We start from the raw sequence: 20,949 nt of genomic DNA, 5'->3' as shown, positions 1-20,949 counted from the left end.
CCTTCAATAAAAAGTTTATTTTCAAAGGAGCTGCTGAGAATGGTCAAGTGACATTTTTTATCCAGTCATGGATATGTTTCAAAAATACCCACTCCTGCTCATCCTAGATGGATGAGATTATATATTATAGATGTTAATGCTGCTACTTTACTTCCTTACACCTTTCAGAAAGAGAGTCATATCTAAGAATTATGAACCTGATGAAACATATTTGGTGGCTACCTCAGCCCAGATTAGACTTTCCCTTTTGATTCTCCCAGGGCATGTTTTGTTACAACAATAATGGTAATGTACAACCAGTGCACTGACTGTAAGCTCAAGACAACAAGTGCTTCATGTTCATCTTTCAAATGCAATCATGCCAGTTCCAGCAATTTGGCTTCTAGAGGGTTACATCTAGCAGAAAAACATTCATCTCACCCAAAGCAGCAAAGAATAGGAAAATTCTCCAGTGTAACCACTGCAGGATTGAAAGCAGTTTCTGAAGAAAGCAGACAGTGAAGATACTGAAGGACACTGTTATCATTAAAAAAATTGGAAGAGAGAACTGGCAGACTATTAGGGCAGCATGAATCTCACCTGGCATTCAATGTAATTAACATAAAATACATATTTTAAGCAATGGAAAGCAATGGGTAGGTAACAAGACAAAAGGCCATTTGACACCATGGTTCTCAGGAGGTGGCACCCTCAGGAAGCATCATCTCACAGCTGTACAGGGAAACAGTGAGCTCTGAGAGATCCATCTCTGAATGCAAGACAAGTTAGTTAGCCCCTCCAATGTACCCACACTCATGGTGCTCAAAGTTCCCAACAATTCACAGCTTAATGGAGACAATCACTCCTGGTTTCACCTGGCTTCCAGCTTCAGACCCCAACTACCACCCAAACACTCACTTTCCCCTGTCATAGCACAAAGCAGCTGTAACAGCCTAAAGTGGTTCTTCCATCAAGAAAAGTCACAATCCAAAGATTATTGACCAATATTTGCACAACAGGAATTACGTGGGAATAACTGACAGGTAAATGTGTCTTGTTTCAGTGTTGTGTTTTCTTTTTCGAAGACAGAAGTTCACTTTTCAAGATCCTGTTTATAATCAATTTCATCTATTCAGCTCTATTCAAAGTGCTACACTTCAGCAGCTCAGAGAACTGCGAAGGGTGTGGGAGTGGGCATAAATCCTTATGCATGTATGGATCCAATCCACAAACTTAAAAAGAACCAATGACACCTGCACAATGGAAACAACATCACACACATCAAGCAAAGTTATTAAAAGACTCAATGGTGAGACTCAAAGAAAAGCTAAAGTCCTGTGGTCAGGAACCCCTCCCCATAGCTAACAAAAACAACAGGAGCATTCCAGAACACACTTGGGAAAAAGGTAACACTTTCCTACTTGAAACACAAAAAGAATGTTATTTATTTTTCTTTTTTATATCCCTACAGCACTCAACACAGTGGCATACTGGGCCATGGGAAGCATAGCCATGGTCTGTGAAAGCTAAGTCACAGTAACTATCCACCTTTCCCACACAAACATGTCAATTAGCCTCTGACTATGGAAAACCTGGACTTTCACATTAACAAAGTATCTCTCTCCCTTAAAGATTTTTACCTGTCATCTCTAAAATATATATGCCAAAATATGTGTTTGCAAACACACTCTCTTTTGCCTGTAAACAAGGGTAGCACTGTTTGTTCAACTAGCACCATATGGGTTTTCGTTTAAACTTATTACATAATCTCCCTGAAGACAGGGAGTACAAAGTAAAGGCAGTTTAACATTTTATTTCACAATTCTTACCTTCAATACTAACAACAAACAACTGCTTGATGTTTAAATATTAGCAGATTACACAGCTGCCACAGGACACTGTGGTTGTGTGACCTTCATTCTTGCTAAAGATCTGAACTGAAAAGTGAAGCTACCAAAGAGGGTACTTGGAAATAATTTACAGTTTCAAGTGGGAATATAAAATAAACCAGTGAAGACCTATATTTTTTATGCAATGCTGTCACTGTAACCCTAGGGGTTTATCTGCCACTGACTTGCCACACCTCAGTCAAAACTGTTAAAGAGTTCACAATAACTCTCCATAATTCACCTGAGTTGTAAGATACCTGACAACAATAATTAAAATCTCCTCATTTCCTTAAAAAACTGTGGAAACATTTTCAGCATTTTAATTACAAATTATTCTGATTTTAGCTTGAATGATTTTGGCTTCTCATCTGTGAGTCTATTTTATCACAGGTATTTGCATAAAGAAATAACTGTTTCATTAAAACATTAAATTTACTTCTGCTGCATTGCCCTCCGAATGTTTTTGTGAGATCACTTGGTTGCAGTGGAAATAATGATGATGATGATGTCAAACTGAACATTTTGATTTAAAGATGGGAATTTAAAGATAAAATCCTTAAAATTACTTTCAGGAAAGCATTTTTAGCAGAGGGGAAATAAATACTGAACAATTTTTTTTTTTCCAAGAAATGGAATTCCATTTGATTTGAGGGCATTGCAGTCAAACTAAACTCTAAAAATACCAGATTAACAAACACAGAGCAGTGTCTAAGACACTAGAGAAGACTTAGCACTTTTCTTTTAATGCCTCAGGTAACCAGAAGCTTTTCCATTTCATTCCTTGGACACTTGGTCTGATGTCAGCAACCTGACATCCCCACATGAATTCAGAACAGCATGTCTGCCATCCCACAGTATCCTACTTTTTAGCCCAAACTGTCAAAACTGTAGCAGAATTCCAAAAAAACCTCTTTCTGACCACTTGATCCTGCACTTCGAAAAACAAAAAAAATAATGCTTTACCTAAAAAAAAAAAGCCAGGTGATCAATCAGTGATTACACCTCACAGCTTTCACAACCTACACTATCCCAGAAAATCTGCAGTGAACAGAAAAGCCAGGAGATCTCACACTAGTTTTCATTATATATACCTTTCTTTGATCAAACTGTGGGTCATATACAACACAAAACCCCAGGTTTCCAAAGCTACAAAACAATTGTAGGCACATATTCTGTATAAAACTTCATAAAAACACTAGAGGAAAACAAGTGTATTTGGCAGTCTTTCTGTGCATATTTTCCTAAGATATTTCCATAATTTTCAAGAGTTCAGTGCTCTCTTGACTTCCTTTGCTCGTCACACATCCACAGGAAAAGGGAGAAAAGCTGATTTATTATGAGCTTGTTAAAGGCACACAGAGTAAGGAACTATTAAGTGCTATTTCAACTATAAAGAATTTGAATTCTTGCACACTTGAGAATTAAGTATTCTGGTCTTGGCTAGTCTCATACCTGAAATACTGAACCTATAGGTTACATGTAATGGAAAACCAAAAGCAAATTGGAAGAGTTTTACAGTCATTAAGAGTTTTACACCACTCTTTTACTTATGGAGACAAAAGAGGCTCAAAACTCCTGTAGTATAATCTTCACAATGCAGAAAAGACTGAACCTGCTGCTTCACAACAGTTAGTCTTGACAGAAAAGATTCAGACCAAGTGACTGATCTAGATCTGTGAACAGAGTAAAAGCAGTTGTATAAAGTTTGTTGTTGCCATGTTTTTCTTCCTTTTGAACAGCATCAACATGGGACTAATTCATGATCTTTAGAAAGTAGTTTCCAGTTAGACTGACACACAATGGCAAGCAGTCTTAGACAGGTGAAGTGACAGGAAGGAGGAAGGCTGACTTGATGTCAGTGACAAAAACTATTTTAATGGAAATGTGAAATTATTCAAAAATTTCTTCTCCCAAACACGTGAAGATTTCTCTAGTCAGATTCAGACTGCACAATGGGCTGAGAGAGGAATCAGGCAGATGCAGTATTTTTACATACCGTGTTTTTCTAATGGCTTTTCATACTCAGCGCCTCACTTAAAGGTTTCTTCTGTCAAAGATCTGTTAAATCAGCGATGTTTCATCATAGTAGTTGTCAAACATGATAAAGAACTACAATAATAAAATACGTGACCAAGAGGTTTTAGCAGCCAAGGATTCAGGGAAGACTGGAAACAGGTTGCATTTCCAAGGCAGAGAAAAATGACAATAGTAATGAAGTCTGCTGTTTGTATTCAGTAATACTAATTTTCAGACCTCTTCTACCCTAAAATAAGACCTACACACCAGGTCATACAATGGACAGATATGACAGGAAAGTCAAATAACAAAGGACAGATGATAATACATGACTGCTATTACAGGACATATCTTGCAATTAAGTCTTTTAAGTAGGGAGACTCCTGCCCTGCTACTAATATGAGGCAACATCCCAGTCTCTATCCCACACTAAGAGCCCACACCAGACTCCAGACTTGCCTAAGCAGATGTGGAGAGCACCTGGTGTAAAAGAACTGAAAAAAAACTCCCACAAAAACAAAAACAAAGCCACTCCATAAACATGCACTACTAAGAGGCATTAAGACAGGAGGTTCTATTTCTCAGTATAGGAAACCACATGTCTACACATTTGAACACAGACCTTCAAGCCACAGTTGCATGTACAGACATAGAATATTTGTGTCATGATCCTCCTGACGGCCTTTCACGTTTTGGAGATGTTACCTGCATTTTGATTAACACCCATCAACCTTTGATGAAAGATTTAGTCAGATGCCGCTCAAGCTACTCCAACACTGAATAATTTGCTCTAATTTATTTCTTTAAAACTACTCTAATTTACTGCTTTACTTTGATGAAGTGGGCACTTTTGATAACTTCCCAGAATTAAATATCCATTGGCTGAAGCAAAAGCCCAAAACCCCCCACAAAATGATGATTCTACTGGCTGAGAGAGTTCAGGGAAGTTGGGATAAGAAACAGCAACTAAAATATAAAGACAATTAGAATTTCTTCCTCCTACTAGCTGGATGATTGGCATTTAGTTTAAGATCATCCTTGTGAAAGCCTCCTCCCGGTTGACTGAGTGCATTTTTAAGTAGTGGGTAAACATCATCAGGAAAGAAAAATATGTGCCCTTCCATATTCTGAGATCTACAGGCATTTTTCCCTGTACACAATGTCAGAATGAAAAACAAAGCACAGTGAGTGCTAGTTAATTTTTTCTCTTCATCTCTTTGCAAAGCCAGCTCTAAAAAAAGACTCCAACCTGCCACAGAACCTTCTTTGAACCTTCCATTTCCTATTAAGTTTAAACTTATCTCCTCAGCTAGAAGTAAAGCTTGGCTCCAGGAAAGAACATTTTTAAATCCTCAGTGAATAAAGATCAGGTAGTATTCACCTACAGAAACCAAAAAGTGTGAAAATATAAACACAAAACAGTGCATGGAGCTGGAAAAGTCTCTGGTCAATGGCATTTTACATAACAATCTGATTCCAGTAAATAAAATTTCAATTACAAAGGAAGCGCCAACAAAATCACTGTGACAAACAGAAAAATAATAAACTCTATTGGGGAAACAGCAAGTGAAATTCAACTATATTACATCTCTGTTCTCATCTTTTCCTAAAGTTTTCAGTTGAAGACATTTGTTCAGCTGCATAGGAAATACTCAGACTTTGATTCCCCCACACATCCCTCCCTGTGCAGTTCCACAACTGCTCAGGAATTATTTATTTTAGACTTGCTCAACAGCTGTTTAACTCAAAAGCCATGGTTTTGATACTTCAGAATACTAATTACACAAAAACATCTGAATCACAGAATATGGTGAGTTGGAAGGGACCCACAAGGATCATCAAGTCCAATCCTGCACAGGACTGGTCCCTGCACAGGGCCATCCCCAAGGTGACTGAACAATGCCCTCCCCATCATGAGCCTGAGAGCATTGTCCAAACACTTCTTGAACTCTGTCAGACCTCGTGCTGTGACACTTCCCTCGGGAGCTGTTCCAGTGCCCAACCACCCTCTGGGTGAAGAACCTTTTCCTAATATTCAACTTAACCCTCCCCTGACACAACTTCAGGTTCTTCCCTTGGGTTCTGTCACTGGTCACAAGAGCAAAGAGACCAGTGTCTGCCCCTCCTCTTCCCCTCACAAGGAAGTTCTAGATGTGATGAGGTCTCCCCTCAGTCTCCTCTTCTGTAGGAGGAGAGAAAACAAACTCTGCTTCTACTTATTTATAAGGTTGGCTTTGAAATTAAGTTTACTCTTTCAATCCTTCAATTACTCTAATCATCAAGGCCATAACAATCATAGTTGTAAAAACCACATGTATTACTCTTCTGATAGGTCTCCATAATTGCACAAATAACCTTTAAAAGCCCTGAAATGTTTAAACTGATGGATTTTTTTTAAAAAAGAAACTAGACATTAACAGTTACAGTGTACATTATCTTCACATGGGATTGATTCACAGTGGGACCTGAAGACTGGAAAATAATTTAAAGACTGCACCCTTTAAGTGTAATGCTAATACCCTTCAAGTAAAATTATTCTTTGAAATTTCTGTTTTGAAAAGAAGAAACAATCAAGTTCCAGCTATATTATTTGTGGCTAATCTCAATATAATCTAACAAAAGTTCTACAGATAGGACTAGGACTATTATTGCCAGCTCACCAAAACTTGGACCTTAGCAGGTGAATTTAATTCTGTATTCCGGCAGCTTCTATCAGATAATATATGCTGGTCAAAAAGCATTTAATGAGCTTTAAAATGCTCAATTTCTAAAGGATTTTTCTTCAAATTACAACATGACATTAACTATTTGCCTCCCTGATCAGTCTATTTTGCTTCCAGACAATCCTGTCCTAGATATCCAAAAGAGGTGCTGAAGTACACTCATTATTAGCTTTCTGCAAAGCACTGCACTTGACAAAAAGTAAGCTTACAGATCTGAATAAATATTCGACTATGTTTCTCTCCATACTACATCAAATTTAATTAACCAGTTGTATGCAATAAGATGCAGTGTTAACATCTTTTTCCATCATTTGCACCTGGTTTTCACTAAAGAGAATCAGTAATAATGCAAACAGCACTAACAGGGCTGGGAAGGGTTCACCTGTCCGAAGGACAGTTTGTGGAGTGAGAATTAAAAGTCTCAAGAGAGGTTACCTGTTCTATTCAGCAATCACAGTCACCTTAAATATTAACAGTGTGAATATCAAAAATGTGAAAAGATTACAGAGATGTACAGAGTAAAGAAAATTTGTCGCTTAAGAATGGAAACACTAAAACAATCATCAGTTGGGGTAGTACTATTTACAATAAACCTAGATTGCTTAAGTTTTCCAAATATGATATCTGGGTTATAAAAAAAAAACAAAATCAAACCAAAACAAACAAACAAAAAAACATAACAGAAAAAAAAAAACTTACACAAATACAAATCCCAGAAAAGGTCTAAGGTGTCTGTTCTGAGTACCCTGCTTCTAGGTCTGGTCCAGAGCCTTTGAGATCAGGTCTTCTACCAAAGGGATAAACTAATATTATTGATGCTAACGTGGACTGGCTGGCAGGGAGCAAGACCAAGGGCGTGTGAAGGTCCTAAATTGTAAAGGCAACAGTAACCTAAACCACAAATGCATGAAACCTCTCTGTAGCCTTGTTTTTCATTTTGACCTTTACACATTTTAATATGGATAATTCATAAAATGACAGAATGCTTAACAATTCACATCTGTATCAATCATTCAAAAACTACCAATCAAAGGAAAATAAAACACAGATTATCACACGGCTCTCAACGTTCCCTCATCTTCAGCATCCGTCATCAAAGTCATCCTCCTTTAATTTCCCACATTTCTGAAGAGTTAGGATTTAATTTCTCAGAGTTAGAATTTCACCACCTGCCTGACTCCTACAGACTAAGGCTGCAGTCATCTTCTGTGTGTAGAGTTGAGCTAAGACTGATCGGCACTTTTAGAAAAATATGTAGGGACCAGCTAGGCTGGTCAATCAAGGCAGAACCCACCACAAACTTGCGTAAAGCAAGTGGCAGTTACTTCTTCTACAGCAAAGTCAGGTCACTTTTGAATACATAAATAAGCCAATCACTAAAAAAAAGTAACGCAACAGTAGAAACCATTTGCAAGGAAAGGCTGATTTTTAACTTCTGCTTACTCAGAAAAATCCTTTAAAAAATATTCCTATCAGTCCAGGTATTAGCCTATACCAAGAAAATGGGACAAAACACTTTAAAAGAGTATAAACATTTTAAAAAAAAATTACGACAAAGCTTTCTTGGCGTTTCAGTTCCATTTTTTACCTTCCATATTTCAATTTAAATTTTTGCCCACTGGCACATAAGTAACTAGTGGGTAATTAGTTGACCAATTAGTTCTATGACAATCTCACAATTCTGCCTATGCAATATTACAGTTACATCCACATGGTTACATTCTTGCACCACACCTCCTACCTTCAGGGAAAAATCCCTACAACCTCTATGGCTATCCCAGCATGAACCATAGCTGACAAACCACCTACCAAAAGTAAAAAACCCTGCCTTCTTATTTCTTTGCCAAGCAGTGGAAAATATAAAAGTATCTATAAATGCACAGCAGTAAATATTCCTATAGTGGTCACACTAAACAACCCTTCACAGGTTTCCAGCTTAAGGTATTTCTGTGCTCAGTGCCATCCACATAACTCTTTAAACTGCTTTGCTGTGAACTGTACTAGGGAACTGATCTGATCTGATGCAAACAAAACCAATTTATATACACTAAAAAAAGAAAAAAAAAATTGTGGCATTTTTTCCCCAGTCAGTTCAATTCACCCCAGCACTACCCTAGGATGGCCACTGAATCATTACTTAGTTAAATCACAACTTCACAGCTAGTGCCAGCTTTTAAAAATTGCAGTGACCTGGCAGTTCAGGAAACAAACAGGTACCTCTCCACACCAACCCAACCAAGAGAAGCAAGTTCAGCCCTGGTATCAGAGCAGAGAACAGTCAGCCCAGCACCAGGAAGGCAAAGAACCAGTCCTAAATGCCTGGTCTAGCCTAGCCTTGGCTTTCAAAGAAGAATAAGTAAGATCCTAAAGCTACGGAGTAGTGATGACACTAAGATTTTAGAAGCATTTTTTAAAGATCTGTCTGTGTGGGAACAAGGCTGCCCATCTCAGTGCACTCTCTACAGATAAAACTTGTGTTTGTGTATTTACAAACTCCACTTTGCTCAGCCTCTGAGGGTCTGATCCATTAGCACGTTCCACTACCTCTAGTCACAGCATGATGCACAAACCATTCCATTTGTACAAACAGAAAGTCACATGCAATTTAATGTTTTAGGATTCCAGAAGTCTCATCAAGGTGCACATCCAGAACTGTCGCAGCCCTGATTTGAGCATGTACAGACATTTCAGACACACTGACCAGGAGCCCAGCAACCACACATGCAACACGCCTAATGCACATTGGCAGTGAGCACCAGGCTGCAACCCTCTGAAGCTGTGGCAGCTGGAGGCATCGTTCATGCAAAATGCATCAACACTGCTGGCAAAAGAAAATCCAAATCTTGCCCCCTCTCAGCAGGGTACCATAATGGCTAGAAATTTAATCAGGTTCTGGCCCATACATCTTACCCCCAGTCCTTGTGTTGCATTATAACAACACAGTGCAATGGCCCTGCCTGAAACAGAGGTGCAAACCTTGCTGTTTAAAGATCCTCCAGGGACTTCCCTTTTCTTCATCCCTATTCCTTCAAATCCCACTGGCTGCCTTAGATGCTCCCTAGTCAGCACACTGGCTGTTTTGGTACTGATTCCTGACACCTCTGGTAGGTTTCTTAATTCCAAAGTCAAGTGGGTAAAAAAGTTAGGCATGGAGATGTCAGTCTAAAGAACAGCAAAAAAATAATCTCTTTCTAAAATGGTTTCCACATGCCAGAGTGTAAGGCAGATCTTCAAGGAGACTTGAAGAATGACCATATAGGTCAGCACAAAAACACTTCTGGCAGGCTACCTAGGCATGCAAGACATCATAAATATATGAATCCAGCACCTGATGTTTAGGGATCTCACATGTATCCAAAAAGAGGAATGTGATTAGTCCTGCAACAAGCTGTATTTCTTCTGTTTTTTTCTCTAGATGCACACAGTTTGGTGTACATGCAGTCACTTTGCCACTCTCTCTCTCTCAAATGTTTCTTTTTTTCCTCTTCAGAGGAAAAGAAAAATGCCAACAACCCATTCCTTGTGAGCAATTTCATCCTTTAACACACTGGATTTTGTTCAGGTCAAGTAACATTTTTGGTAAAGAATATAATTGCAATTGCCTGTTTCTAAGATCTTGTAAATAGCATGACATTATTTTAAAAACTGCATTTACAGTGTTCCTTTAAGTGTTTTAACACAGCTTCAGCTGAAATTGCTTTATTCCAAAGCAATTGAATATAGAGTATTTTTATAATGACCTCTTTGTCTCTCTGCAAATAACTGATATATAGATACTTTCCAGAAAGAGAATGCATCAGAAAACATGCAACCTTACATTTCACTAGCCATAGTTATCTAGCACCATAAAACATCAGTTCCTGAAGATTATGCTGTAGCTAAAGCAAAACAGCGTGATTAGCAGAGTCAAGTAGTGCCTAGAGGCCTTATGCAAGTTTACGTTTGGCACCAAACAAACACACAGGCTCAATTCAGTATGGTAAAGCCATTCTACAGCCAAAGCAGAGGCAATTCCATAGATCAAAAGCAGAAATTAAGCTAAAATTTAGCAGCACATTCATTCCATCTTCCAGGAAATACAGTATCACATACCTCCTTGTCATACTCCTTGGACAACATAGACAAATAAAATAGATATGGGCCTAAACAAGCTGGTCAGAAGACACATTTTTATCATTCAGGGCTGTAAGCTTGTCTACATTACAGCTCCAGGAGGAGTGCCTTTAACATGTGGTTTGAGGCACACTTCGAAGAGCTCCTCTAACCTCCTGCGACACAAAGCTGCACAGAAAGAGCAGATTATTTCCCAGTGTGATAAAATCCAGATAACTTTAAATACTTTTCAGTAGGCATCACAAAAGACAAGGTATACACTTAACTGCTGGATCCAGTAGCCCGCTCCTAGGCTATACATGAAGCAAAGTCACCCTGCAATTCCTCTTACAGGGATACCATAATGGAAAGGAACAAGTTCCAAAAACTTGCCAAGACCACTGGCAATTGCAACATGCAATGCCATCAGTACCTAACATATTGAAGACATAAAGCAACCTCTTCCACCTCCTACCTCTTGCCCCCACCTTGCTCTGGTAAGAAAAGGTGGGGTCAGAGAGGATACAGTAGTACAAAGACACAGGTAAACTCAACTGAGACAAAAACCCCACTGTAATAAAGCTTCTTTTCAGGGTAACTCAGCATCCACTGCGGCTGAGAGCTGTATGGAATTTTTCCACGGCAGAATTGCTCCATGAGTGTCTTTCCTGGGATTACTCTTGCCAGTGCCAGTGGGCCCTGTTGCATGCTGTGAGTCTTGTGAGACTGGGACTCAGCCAGTTCTCCTGAAGGTACACATCATAAACAAAGATTTATGTAGTAAAAGAAACCAAATGAAACCAAACACATAAACTATAACAGGCAGGACAGTGGAGTAAATGACTTGGTTTCTCCTCTGTTTCAGCTGCAGTCATCAGTCATGCTACTTTGTACTTAGAAAAGGTCTGAAGTTATCAGCACTCATACAAATTCAATGTCCCTCTATCAAGCAAATTCTGGTCTCTTAAGAAATCAAGATGCAGTAATAAGTCATAAACAGCATAAATGCATGTTTTTTTCTGAGGGGAAAGTGGAAAGAAGAGTCTTATGATACATATAAGAATTTACATATTTCTGCACAGATCGAAAATATAACTACACATGAGCAAGCACTGCTGGACCTGTACAGACTAGCAACAGGACTTTCCATGTGGATATTACATAGTGCTATCACATCCAAAAAATTACCATGGTACTATTAAGTGCCATAACACTATTAAATCTATAGTACATAAACTCAGTGGTGCTTCAGGGAAACAGATTGCTCTCTCCTTACTCACCAACCACTTTTCTCTCCACAACTGACCTCACTGAGTGGCTGGAGCCTGTCCACAATGGACTCCTCTCCTTTCATGGACACAGGAGCCCATCAGGATGCCAGAATCCCTCACCTCTTCTTTTCTGAGGGCCCACCAAATCCATGTCCAATGCAATGCAATTCTTCTCTTCCATTTTGCTGGAGGAAGGGAAGAATGGCACGATTGAGGGCAAGAAGAGCGAATTTAATCTGTTCCCAGGCACACTCCATGCTACTGCTAGCATAGGAAAACGAGCACGGAAGAAGGAGCTGAACAAAGAGGCAAAATGGAGCTGTATGATGCACAAAGGGACACACTAGGGGTGCATGGCAGCAAAAAAATCAAAGGGGCATGGTTGTGTCAGCATCTAATAGTTTTGATGCTGTTTGCAATCATGTTTACTTAGAACTGCATTGCCGTTGTGCCTGCATTTGAATTGCTGCTTACCCAAACCTCACTAATTCACATCATCCCGTGCAGGCACTGGATTGCTTCTGCAGACAAAAAGGTTTGTAGAGGCAGGGCCAGTGGTATCAATCCCTCACAGAACTCCAGTTAATACAGCTGAGGCGATGCATCTTGCAGGACTGGGGTGTTCAGTGTGAGATGTCTGACTGTAGTAACACCAAGACATATAAGTCCCCCTCTGCCTGGGGACTAGCTATTTTTGGTGTGACCAGGTTTAGGATTTTAAAGGTAGATGTGGCAGTAACCAGAAACAACATTTAACTCCTCTGATACAGCTTCCATAATAAATAAACAGTTCCAGAAAAACACAAGAGAAAAGAGAATTTAAAAAAAAGTTAAATACATGAAAATTGCATAACCAATTTTCTTTACCTTGCATTAGAACTATCCCAAATATTGTCACATAAGTCAGCAACAAATCTCTTGTTACATTATTGATGTGGTTATGACAGTCTTAGAAAGATTTACACATGCACTTAAAATTAAGCATGCAAGCAAGTCCCATCGGGTACTGATGTAAGGTTCATGCCTTCACTTGAACAGTCATTTTACAATTAGCCTTTTTAGCATGCGATGTCTGGGTTCACTTTGTTCATAAGACAATGATTTTAAAGTAACTTATACATTCTGAGTAGTATGGGCAACCAGTACGTGCCCAACAGATAAAAGTTCACACACGACACACAAAAAAACAATTACATTAAAAACAGAGACATTCCACAGTATTTAAAAATCAACTCCTGTATCATTATTACGCAGTTCATACAATTACAGAAGTTTATTCACATGCTATCCACAGCAGAGGGAAACTTTAATGGTGTTCACGTCCTTCCATGCTAAGCCACTGTTCTTACAGTTTACTAGGCTTCAATTTCTCTATCAAAATTATTTGAGTTTGGCATTTTCATTAATGCATTTTTAAACTATTTTGAATGTAATGGTCATGAAATATAAAGTTTAAAAACATTATATATACTAGCTCCCATTACAAATACCAATTTCTGACCTTAAGTTGAACAGACAAAGTAGGATAGTAGCAAAGGCAAAATCAACTACAGAAAGAAGCCTCATTGAGACATACCCTAGGACCTCCCACTGAAAATATGTTTATATTTTGCCAAGCAGTAGAACTTTAAAAAGACAGCAAGTCACACTTTGCACATGCATGAGACAACAGCTATGCCCAGAACTGGTAGCAGAATAGGGATCAAGGGTAACTGACATTCACTCAACACAAACATTTAATTTTGCTGTAAAATACACACCAGGTGAACAGCAAGGGGCATTAGCTAGACTACGTAAACTGTCTTTAGAACCATCTGGCTAAAGGGCAGAAAAACAACATTGTGATTGCATCGTTAAACACTCAAAATGAAGAAATAAGCAGGACACACTACGTAAAGCATTAGCGCTTTGTACCTGCATTACCATAAAGGTGTTTCACATAGCCTCTTTTTTTGCACAATGCAGAAAAAGAAGCCAGTACCTAGGATGATAATTTAATTACCAATGGGGTTAAAAATCTACTGGAAAATCTCACCTCTGGTTTTTACTGAAAATTTGTGTCAATATAATTTATAGCAGGGTTTTCCCAAACAGTTTCAGAAAATGTTTTCAAAGTTTAAGAAAAGACACTGATATGTAACATACATTGTTTAAAAAGCTGTGTAAGTTGCAAATATTGAGCTATATACAATGAAGGAAATTAAATGGGGTTGTAATGCCCATTTCTTGATACCTGAGTGCTTAACTATGCAGCCTTAACAGTATCCCATTTGGGTTTTCCTTTTGAGAGACTGGGTTTGCTTAATATGTCAACATTTGAAATCTTGCAAGCAAAGACCAATTACATTCAATCCCAAAGACTCATATGCCTAAAAGGGTATAATTAAAAAATTAAAGGAAGCGGTCATGCAGGATACTGGCAAGGAAAAGGTACTAATGAAATTTTAGAAAAAGCATTTAACTCACCAGTCCATTGTTTGGCTGAGGTGAAAAAGGCAAACATTACTGAGATGCATCAGTGAGGAAGTTAGAACACAAATCAAGGCCCGTGCCTGCAAGCACATGTGAATAACTTCAGGCCCAGAAGCTCTTTCTGTGGCAAAGTTATTCATATGTGTGCTTGCAGATCCTAAGCTCAGATGTTACCCTCAAAGTACAAAATGCTACTTACATTTTGCTACTGACCTCAGTATAAATAGAAATTTACCTGCATTTAACTGTTTCAACTGAAGAAGACAAAAACCCCCTTGAAGTCTCACAAGGTAATGTAATTAATCCACTCTAGCTGCTCACAGTTCTAGTTTGTTTGTTTATTTGTTTTTAACCTAAGTCTCTCAGAACATGTTAAGTCTTACAAACCAGAAGCCTGCCTTGGAAGCTATGTGAGAACTGCACACCCTGGGGAACAGAGCTATATCTCTGCCTTGCAATACACCAGGAATGCATATGACATGACAATTAAGCCATTATTCTTTTTATTGGGTATCTCTCTGCCAAGCCTCATGTAACCTGACATATACAATATTCAATTAAGTGTCTCTCAAAGTGCTGAGTCTTTCCAACATATGCTTGTGTAGATTTTAAGCATCTGAACTGTGTAAGAAATCTAGCTTAAGGAAGAAGGAGACCACGTAAATGTGTAGCATGGAGCACACGTGTCTTCCCAAATACATAAACACTAACTACACATAAAGTTTATGTGACTAGCATAGGTTAAAATGGATTGCAGATTACAAACCACTGCTTGGAGAAGAGAAAATAAGTAAAAGGTTCAAAAAGCCACAGAATAGAAGACTTTTAAGTCTTTAAACACCAATAGTTTGGTGAGATGTAACTGACATGTAACTGACCAGTGGGCAATGAAAAATTTTTAAAAAGTCTAGATAGGTCAGCTGAGATTCACAAACAGTGAACACAAGATTTAGGATGACTGCTTTATATACACTAGCAATGAGGAATCAAATATTGCTCAATCCACTAAAAGAGCATGCAGTTCAGATAACCTACACTCTTACTGAGAAAGGTGCTGACCAAAGCAACTATCATATCAGCTAGGGCTGAAATAAAGGAGCACACAACTCCAGCCACACTGAGCCATGCTTTGAGTTGTTTGGGGAAGATTTGTTTCCTGATTTTTCCTCGTTGTAAGTTTCATCACTGACTTCAGTAAAAGGACATGGAGTAATTTCTTTTTGAAGTGTCAGTATTCAAATATGAAACCTAATGAAAGTAGTAAGTTTTGAAACACCAATATTACATCTAATTTTATCTCCCTTTAGATATGGCCTTGATCCAGCTAATGGCTAATTTCTTTCCTGGGATGGGAGTATATTGAGTGACTAAATTACTAGGTGATTAAATTACGTATTTTAATTTGTTTATCCTTCTGATGAGTAAAAAAGCCTAAACAGCAGGTATCCACCTGACAGGACAGCACTGAGAAGTAAAAAATCACTGGAAATGATAATCAGATAGGAAACAGAAGGTAAAAAAGGTGCATGGAGAAAATGGGAGAAAAAGCAGGAAGGGACTCTCGTGCTAAGGCCTGCAAGCAGGGCAGGGCCAACATCTGCGCCCACTCCGGGGCCGGCCAGCCGCCGTGCCGAGAGCCCGCTGCATCCTGCCGTGCCTACAGCTGCGTGTGTCCGCGTGTGGCACACGTGTGTGCGTGTATCTGTAAGCATCCGCACACTGTGTAACAAGCGGCACGGCGGGGCTCTCGCTGAGGCACCACTGGGCCCAAATGCGCTTGGCGGAGCCGCGGCCGGGCCAGGGCACGGGTGCCCGGGGGGCAGCGCGGGGCCTCGCCGGGGAGAGCGACTCCGGCCCCACACCGGCACCGGCATCGACACCGGCCCTGGCCCCGGCCCCGGGCGCGGGAGGCGCCGTGCAGTGTCATTCACGCCGACGATGCGCTGCAAGGGGAGCTCAGGCCCGCTGCTCCCGGCGCGGGCAGCTGCGGATGCTCGCCGCGCTGGCACACAGCCCCGCCGGCCGGGGGCCGCCCGCTGCCCACCCCCCGCTCCCCGGGGCCGCCGGCGAGCGGCCGCCGAGCCGCGAGGAGGAGGAGGAGGCGCCACCTCGGGTTTCCTCAAGGACAGGCCCGAGGTCAAACCCGGCAAGCGCCCCGCCGCGGCCCCTTCCCCGCCGCCGCCCGCCCGCCCGCCGGCGGCGGTGCCTTACCTTGGCAGCCATGCTGTGCCCGGCGCGGCCACCCCTTCCCGTCCCTTCCCTTCCTCCGCTCCCCTCCCTTCCGACCACGGCACGCAGCTTCCCCGCCTGCGCAGCAGCCCGCCAGCGCCGGCCGTCACCGCTCGCTCGCACAGGCGAGGATGGGGCGCCGCCCCCGCCCGGCCCCGCCGCGGCCCCGTGATCGCCCGGCACGGTCCGGAGCGGCCCTGCGGACTGCGGGCTGCGCTCCGGGCGAGGCGGCGGGACGTGCGGCCTCGGGCGGAACGCCGGCCTTGCGGGGCGAGCACCGCCTCATCCCTGCGAAGGGCCCGGTTGCCCTCCTGGCTGCTCCGCGGTCACGGCTGCTGGCCCAGCGGGCGCACGGGCGCTCCGGGCTCTGGGGGCCTGCAGCCTCTCCGCCCGCCGGGGACGGTGACCGTGTCACCGGCTGGTGACTCGCTCTCTGACCCCGCGGAATGCCCCGGCGCGTTCGGAGGACACCGGGGTGCCAGCACCTTCACATCAAACCCTGCTGCCCTGCCCAGCGCTGTTTCCTTCCCCTCAAGACAAGCTGCTGTTCGAGGGATGTTTCATCCATTTGCAGCATCCCCAGCCATCATTCTGGGGTGTCCCAAGAACGATCTGTGCCTTCAAACCAAATTTTGTCAATGCCGTGCTAGTTTCTAAGTCAGCAGGAAGGTGACACACAAGCAGCCCGCCGCAGTCCAGGGCTGTAGCCAAGACGAGCACAAGCGTGGCCCGCCGGGCCTCACGGCTGCCTGGGACTGCCTGCCCGGGCATGCTGGGCAGCGCACCTCGGGGGGTGCCGGCCTGTGCCTGCCTCCGGGGCCATCGTCAGGCTGCCAGTGCCCGCTCGGGCTCGTCCAGCGCTTCTGAGGGGATTTTCGGATAGACTGGGATTGGTAATGGAGGCAGGGAGCTTGCCACGTGCATGTAACTAAAAGGTTGCTTGCAAGAACAGCTGCAGGGCAAGTTTTCGAGTTAATAATGATGTATCAAGTTAGTCATAGCTTTGAGGTAGATATTTCAGCACTTTCCCTTAAACTGAGTTGTGTAAAGATGCTAAAAAGACAAAGGATCTCTGAGACAACTACTGCATTAGAAACCAAAAACAATTAACTCTTTGATTGCTATTAGTTGTCCTAGAGAGAGACAGTAGAGGAATGATAAGTATTCCTAAATGCATATTCACCTTAGAAAAGGTGAAGGTGATGTCTCTTCATCTTAGAGAAATTGTAAGGATTCATAAACATATCTGTACTTGCCCACTATAAATCTGTGAAGAATATCTCTTTCTATGTTTTCAATCCAATGAATTAACTACTTCCAGTGTTTGAGCAAACTGTAGTCTCCCCTGTGCCCCTTGGAAGTTTCTCCCATCACCTGTGGGGCACAGCAGCAGATATACCCCCCTTCTCAGCAGTCTCCTAGTTCTCAGTTTTTTGTAAAAACCTCCCACTTGCTGGATTCTCTTCCTTTTCTGCTTGCTCCACATATGTGTGCCCATTGCATGATCTCAGCTGTTCTGTCTCAGCACAACCTTTCTCTTCTTGCTGCATCTCCCTGACCTAGAAAATAGCAGTTAGATCAAAGAAGACTTGAAGCTTTCCTCCAACCCCACTTTTTCAAACAAACACAAAAAACAGACTATGTAGTGCTTATCTGCAAACTAGATAAGTAAATACTGTCACCTTGTCATAAATGAATAGATAATAGCAGTCCATTTATAAACAATAGAAAACAATCTTCGATTATTTTAATGATACCACTAAGAAGAGAAAAATTATGTAGAGAAAATAGCATAACAATTGTCTTATAATACAAATACTATGTTCTGTGTATATTCATAAGTCAGGATATTTAAATGTGATCTTGAAAGTCAGTCCTATTACAAAAACAGGCTTCAACAGCATTTTTTTCAATTTAAGACTGCTAAGAAAATTACTAGAATTCTCATGTTATACTGATACATGGTCTTGAGCTAATTGCCAAGAAAAAGCACAACTCAAAAAACTGCCGATGTTTCAGGTAGACTGGTGGTGAAATTCAGAGAGGTGAGTGAAGAAGAATGATCCTGGAAAGCCTTTTTCAACTGCTCCCTAAATGAAACAGCACCTGACCTCTTTTAACACTTAGAATCATGGAATCATGGAATGGTTTGCTTTGGAAGGGATCTCTGAAGGTCATCTAGTCCCAGTCCTCTGCAGTGAATAGGGATGCCTTCAATCAGACCAGTTTATTCAGTTTATTTGAGATCAGGTTGGATGGGAAATCTACCCATCTACCCATCTGCCCATCTACTGGTCTTGAATATTTCCAGGGATGGGGCATCTACCACTTTGGGCAACCTGTTCCAGCGTTTCAAAAAATGCCCTTTATTTAGTCTAAATCTGCTTCATTTCCCATCCTTCAAGAGTTCCAGGCACCTCAAGATCTGAGCATACCTTCAGCACTACCTGGCTCCTGACAAGACTGGAAGGTTACTGCCTTGCTTGCAAGAAAACCTGAGCTTGGCCTCACAGGTCTCTGATGATGACCAACATGCACATACAGGCCCAAGTTCCTTATATAAAAGGAACTTTGTTCCTATACAAAAGGCAGTGAAGGCTAATAATGTTCATATTTTAGATGATAAGCAATATGACTGTAGTGGACTACAGCACTCTCCTTGGCCATATAATTAGCTTGTTTCCTAAGTCCTCTGTTGATTGAGGTTAGATTCAGGCCCATGTGTCATGCTTATTTCAGTATGTTTTAACCACAAAGCCTTAGACTGCTCTGGGGAAGAGAGGAGGAACACATTTCATTCTTTCTAGTGAAGACATTTCATTGTGAGAGGAGAATCCAAGATCAGCTGGACTGGAGAGAAACTTTTATATGACTCTTTTATATGGTAGAATGCAATAAGAGGAGGGTGAAGTTGTGAGTCAGTTTTCATTACAAAGCATACAAATATTTAGAGAAGTCAGGACATTGTGTGTCTCCAGCAAATGTTTTTTTCTTTTCTGTGTTTTACATGTAATACAAAACAGAGCACACAGTGATTTCAAGGCTTCCTTCTACACTAAGAAACAGCCTAGGGTTAGCTCCTTCCTGTGCTCTCTTCTGATAGGGCATCTTGAATGTGTTTGTATGCATGAGGATGGGTTTTGCAGGAAGGGCTGCAGTTTGTTTCCAAGAGAAGTCACAACCAAGTATCTGGACACTGTCCTTGAGGTGCAAAATTAGACTTTGATAGTTTTCATGTAGAAGACAGAATGAGAGCTGATTCACTACTTGATGTTTTGACAATGAGGGTATTGTATAGCGGGACAATGTACCTCGAGAGACACATCTGATCTTTGCTGAGCTTATTAACGATTACCCTGGAGAGACCAACAGCCTGAGGCTCATGATTTTTTAGACTTGCTAAACGACTGATAAAGGGCTAACATTTACCTATTGACAGTGTAAGACAGAGCTCAGTGTGCTGGCTATTTTGGATCTTATTCATTACTCTTTCTATTACTACTTTGCAAGTTCAGCAAACTGTTTCTATGATTTCTCTTACAATGTTCTGGATTTTGTATGGGCAGACAGATTCCCCAAATGTAGGCATTGCAGTATGTAGCTTAAAGGCAAATAAATATCTTCTTGGATCTGGAAAGGTTTGAGAGCATCTGGGAAGGTCTGGAGAGGACTGGATCTGGAAAAATCAGTCTGTAAAGACCTGGATTGCTAACTATCTTGGTGAATAGCTGAGATAAAGCAAAGACTGACCCAAGGCCCTCAAATCTGTTTTGCTATCCAAATTACTGAGCTGTTTTCCTTAGTATACCTTCTCTGTGCCTCACAACAGAGAAACTGTCTTCCAAATGTCTCCTTCTGTGTTATATTGTGTGTTCAGCCACATGGATATTTTCCTGTGTGCTAACAGCCACAAAACTGCACCAAGTACATCTTCCTACAAGTACAGCTGATAGTCAGAAAAACCAATGGGCCTCAATCCTAGAGGGAGTGCTAAAAGGAAATGAACACAAAGTTTTCCTGAGCACATCTTGTTTCTTCAAACTCTTTATTGACCTCTCTCCTTCAGTGAAGTCTTAAGGAAAGGCACAAAGCAGTATTCCCTTCCTTAGGTCAAGGGTTTGGTGTGGATTTTTTGTTCCCTCTGTGGGTTTTTTATTTTGTTTTGTACTTCATAAAGGGTGTTTGGCTGATGTGAGTTAGTTTTTTGTTCCCTCTGTGGGTTTTTTTTTTTTTTTGTTCTTAATAAAGGATGTTTGGCTGATGTGAGTTAGCACATCA

General features: G+C 41.2%; 1 protein-coding gene across 5 annotated transcripts in view; it reads right to left on the bottom strand.

Annotated features, from left to right (window-relative positions):
- The window catches only part of SLC25A13 (solute carrier family 25 member 13), a 99,194-nt gene extending 82,425 nt beyond the window's left edge, over positions 1–16,769 (bottom strand). The window contains exons 1-3 of one of the 5 annotated variants that reach the window (XM_039708254.1): positions 16,654–16,680; positions 14,437–14,451; positions 10,700–10,714 (exon numbers count right to left, since the gene is read on the bottom strand). In XM_039708254.1, coding sequence (XP_039564188.1) covers positions 10,700–10,714; positions 14,437–14,451; positions 16,654–16,665 — 42 coding nt within the window. In that variant the 5' untranslated portion in view covers positions 16,666–16,680. Of the gene's footprint in view, positions 1–10,699; positions 10,715–12,005; positions 12,131–14,436; positions 14,452–16,653 lie in introns of those variants that run through there. The other 4 variants (XM_039708261.1, XM_039708237.1, XM_039708269.1 and 1 more) reach the window with 4 other exon arrangements.
- Positions 16,770–20,949: the final 4,180 nt, after the last annotated feature.

The sequence above is a fragment of the Passer montanus genome, unplaced genomic scaffold (genome assembly GCF_014805655.1).
Source record: "Passer montanus isolate IOZ18808 unplaced genomic scaffold, ASM1480565v1 scaffold10, whole genome shotgun sequence".
In the NCBI taxonomy this organism is placed as follows: domain Eukaryota; kingdom Metazoa; phylum Chordata; class Aves; order Passeriformes; family Passeridae; genus Passer; species Passer montanus.
Note: the sequence above shows the minus strand (reverse complement) of the source record. Positions and strands in the feature narration are given on the sequence as shown.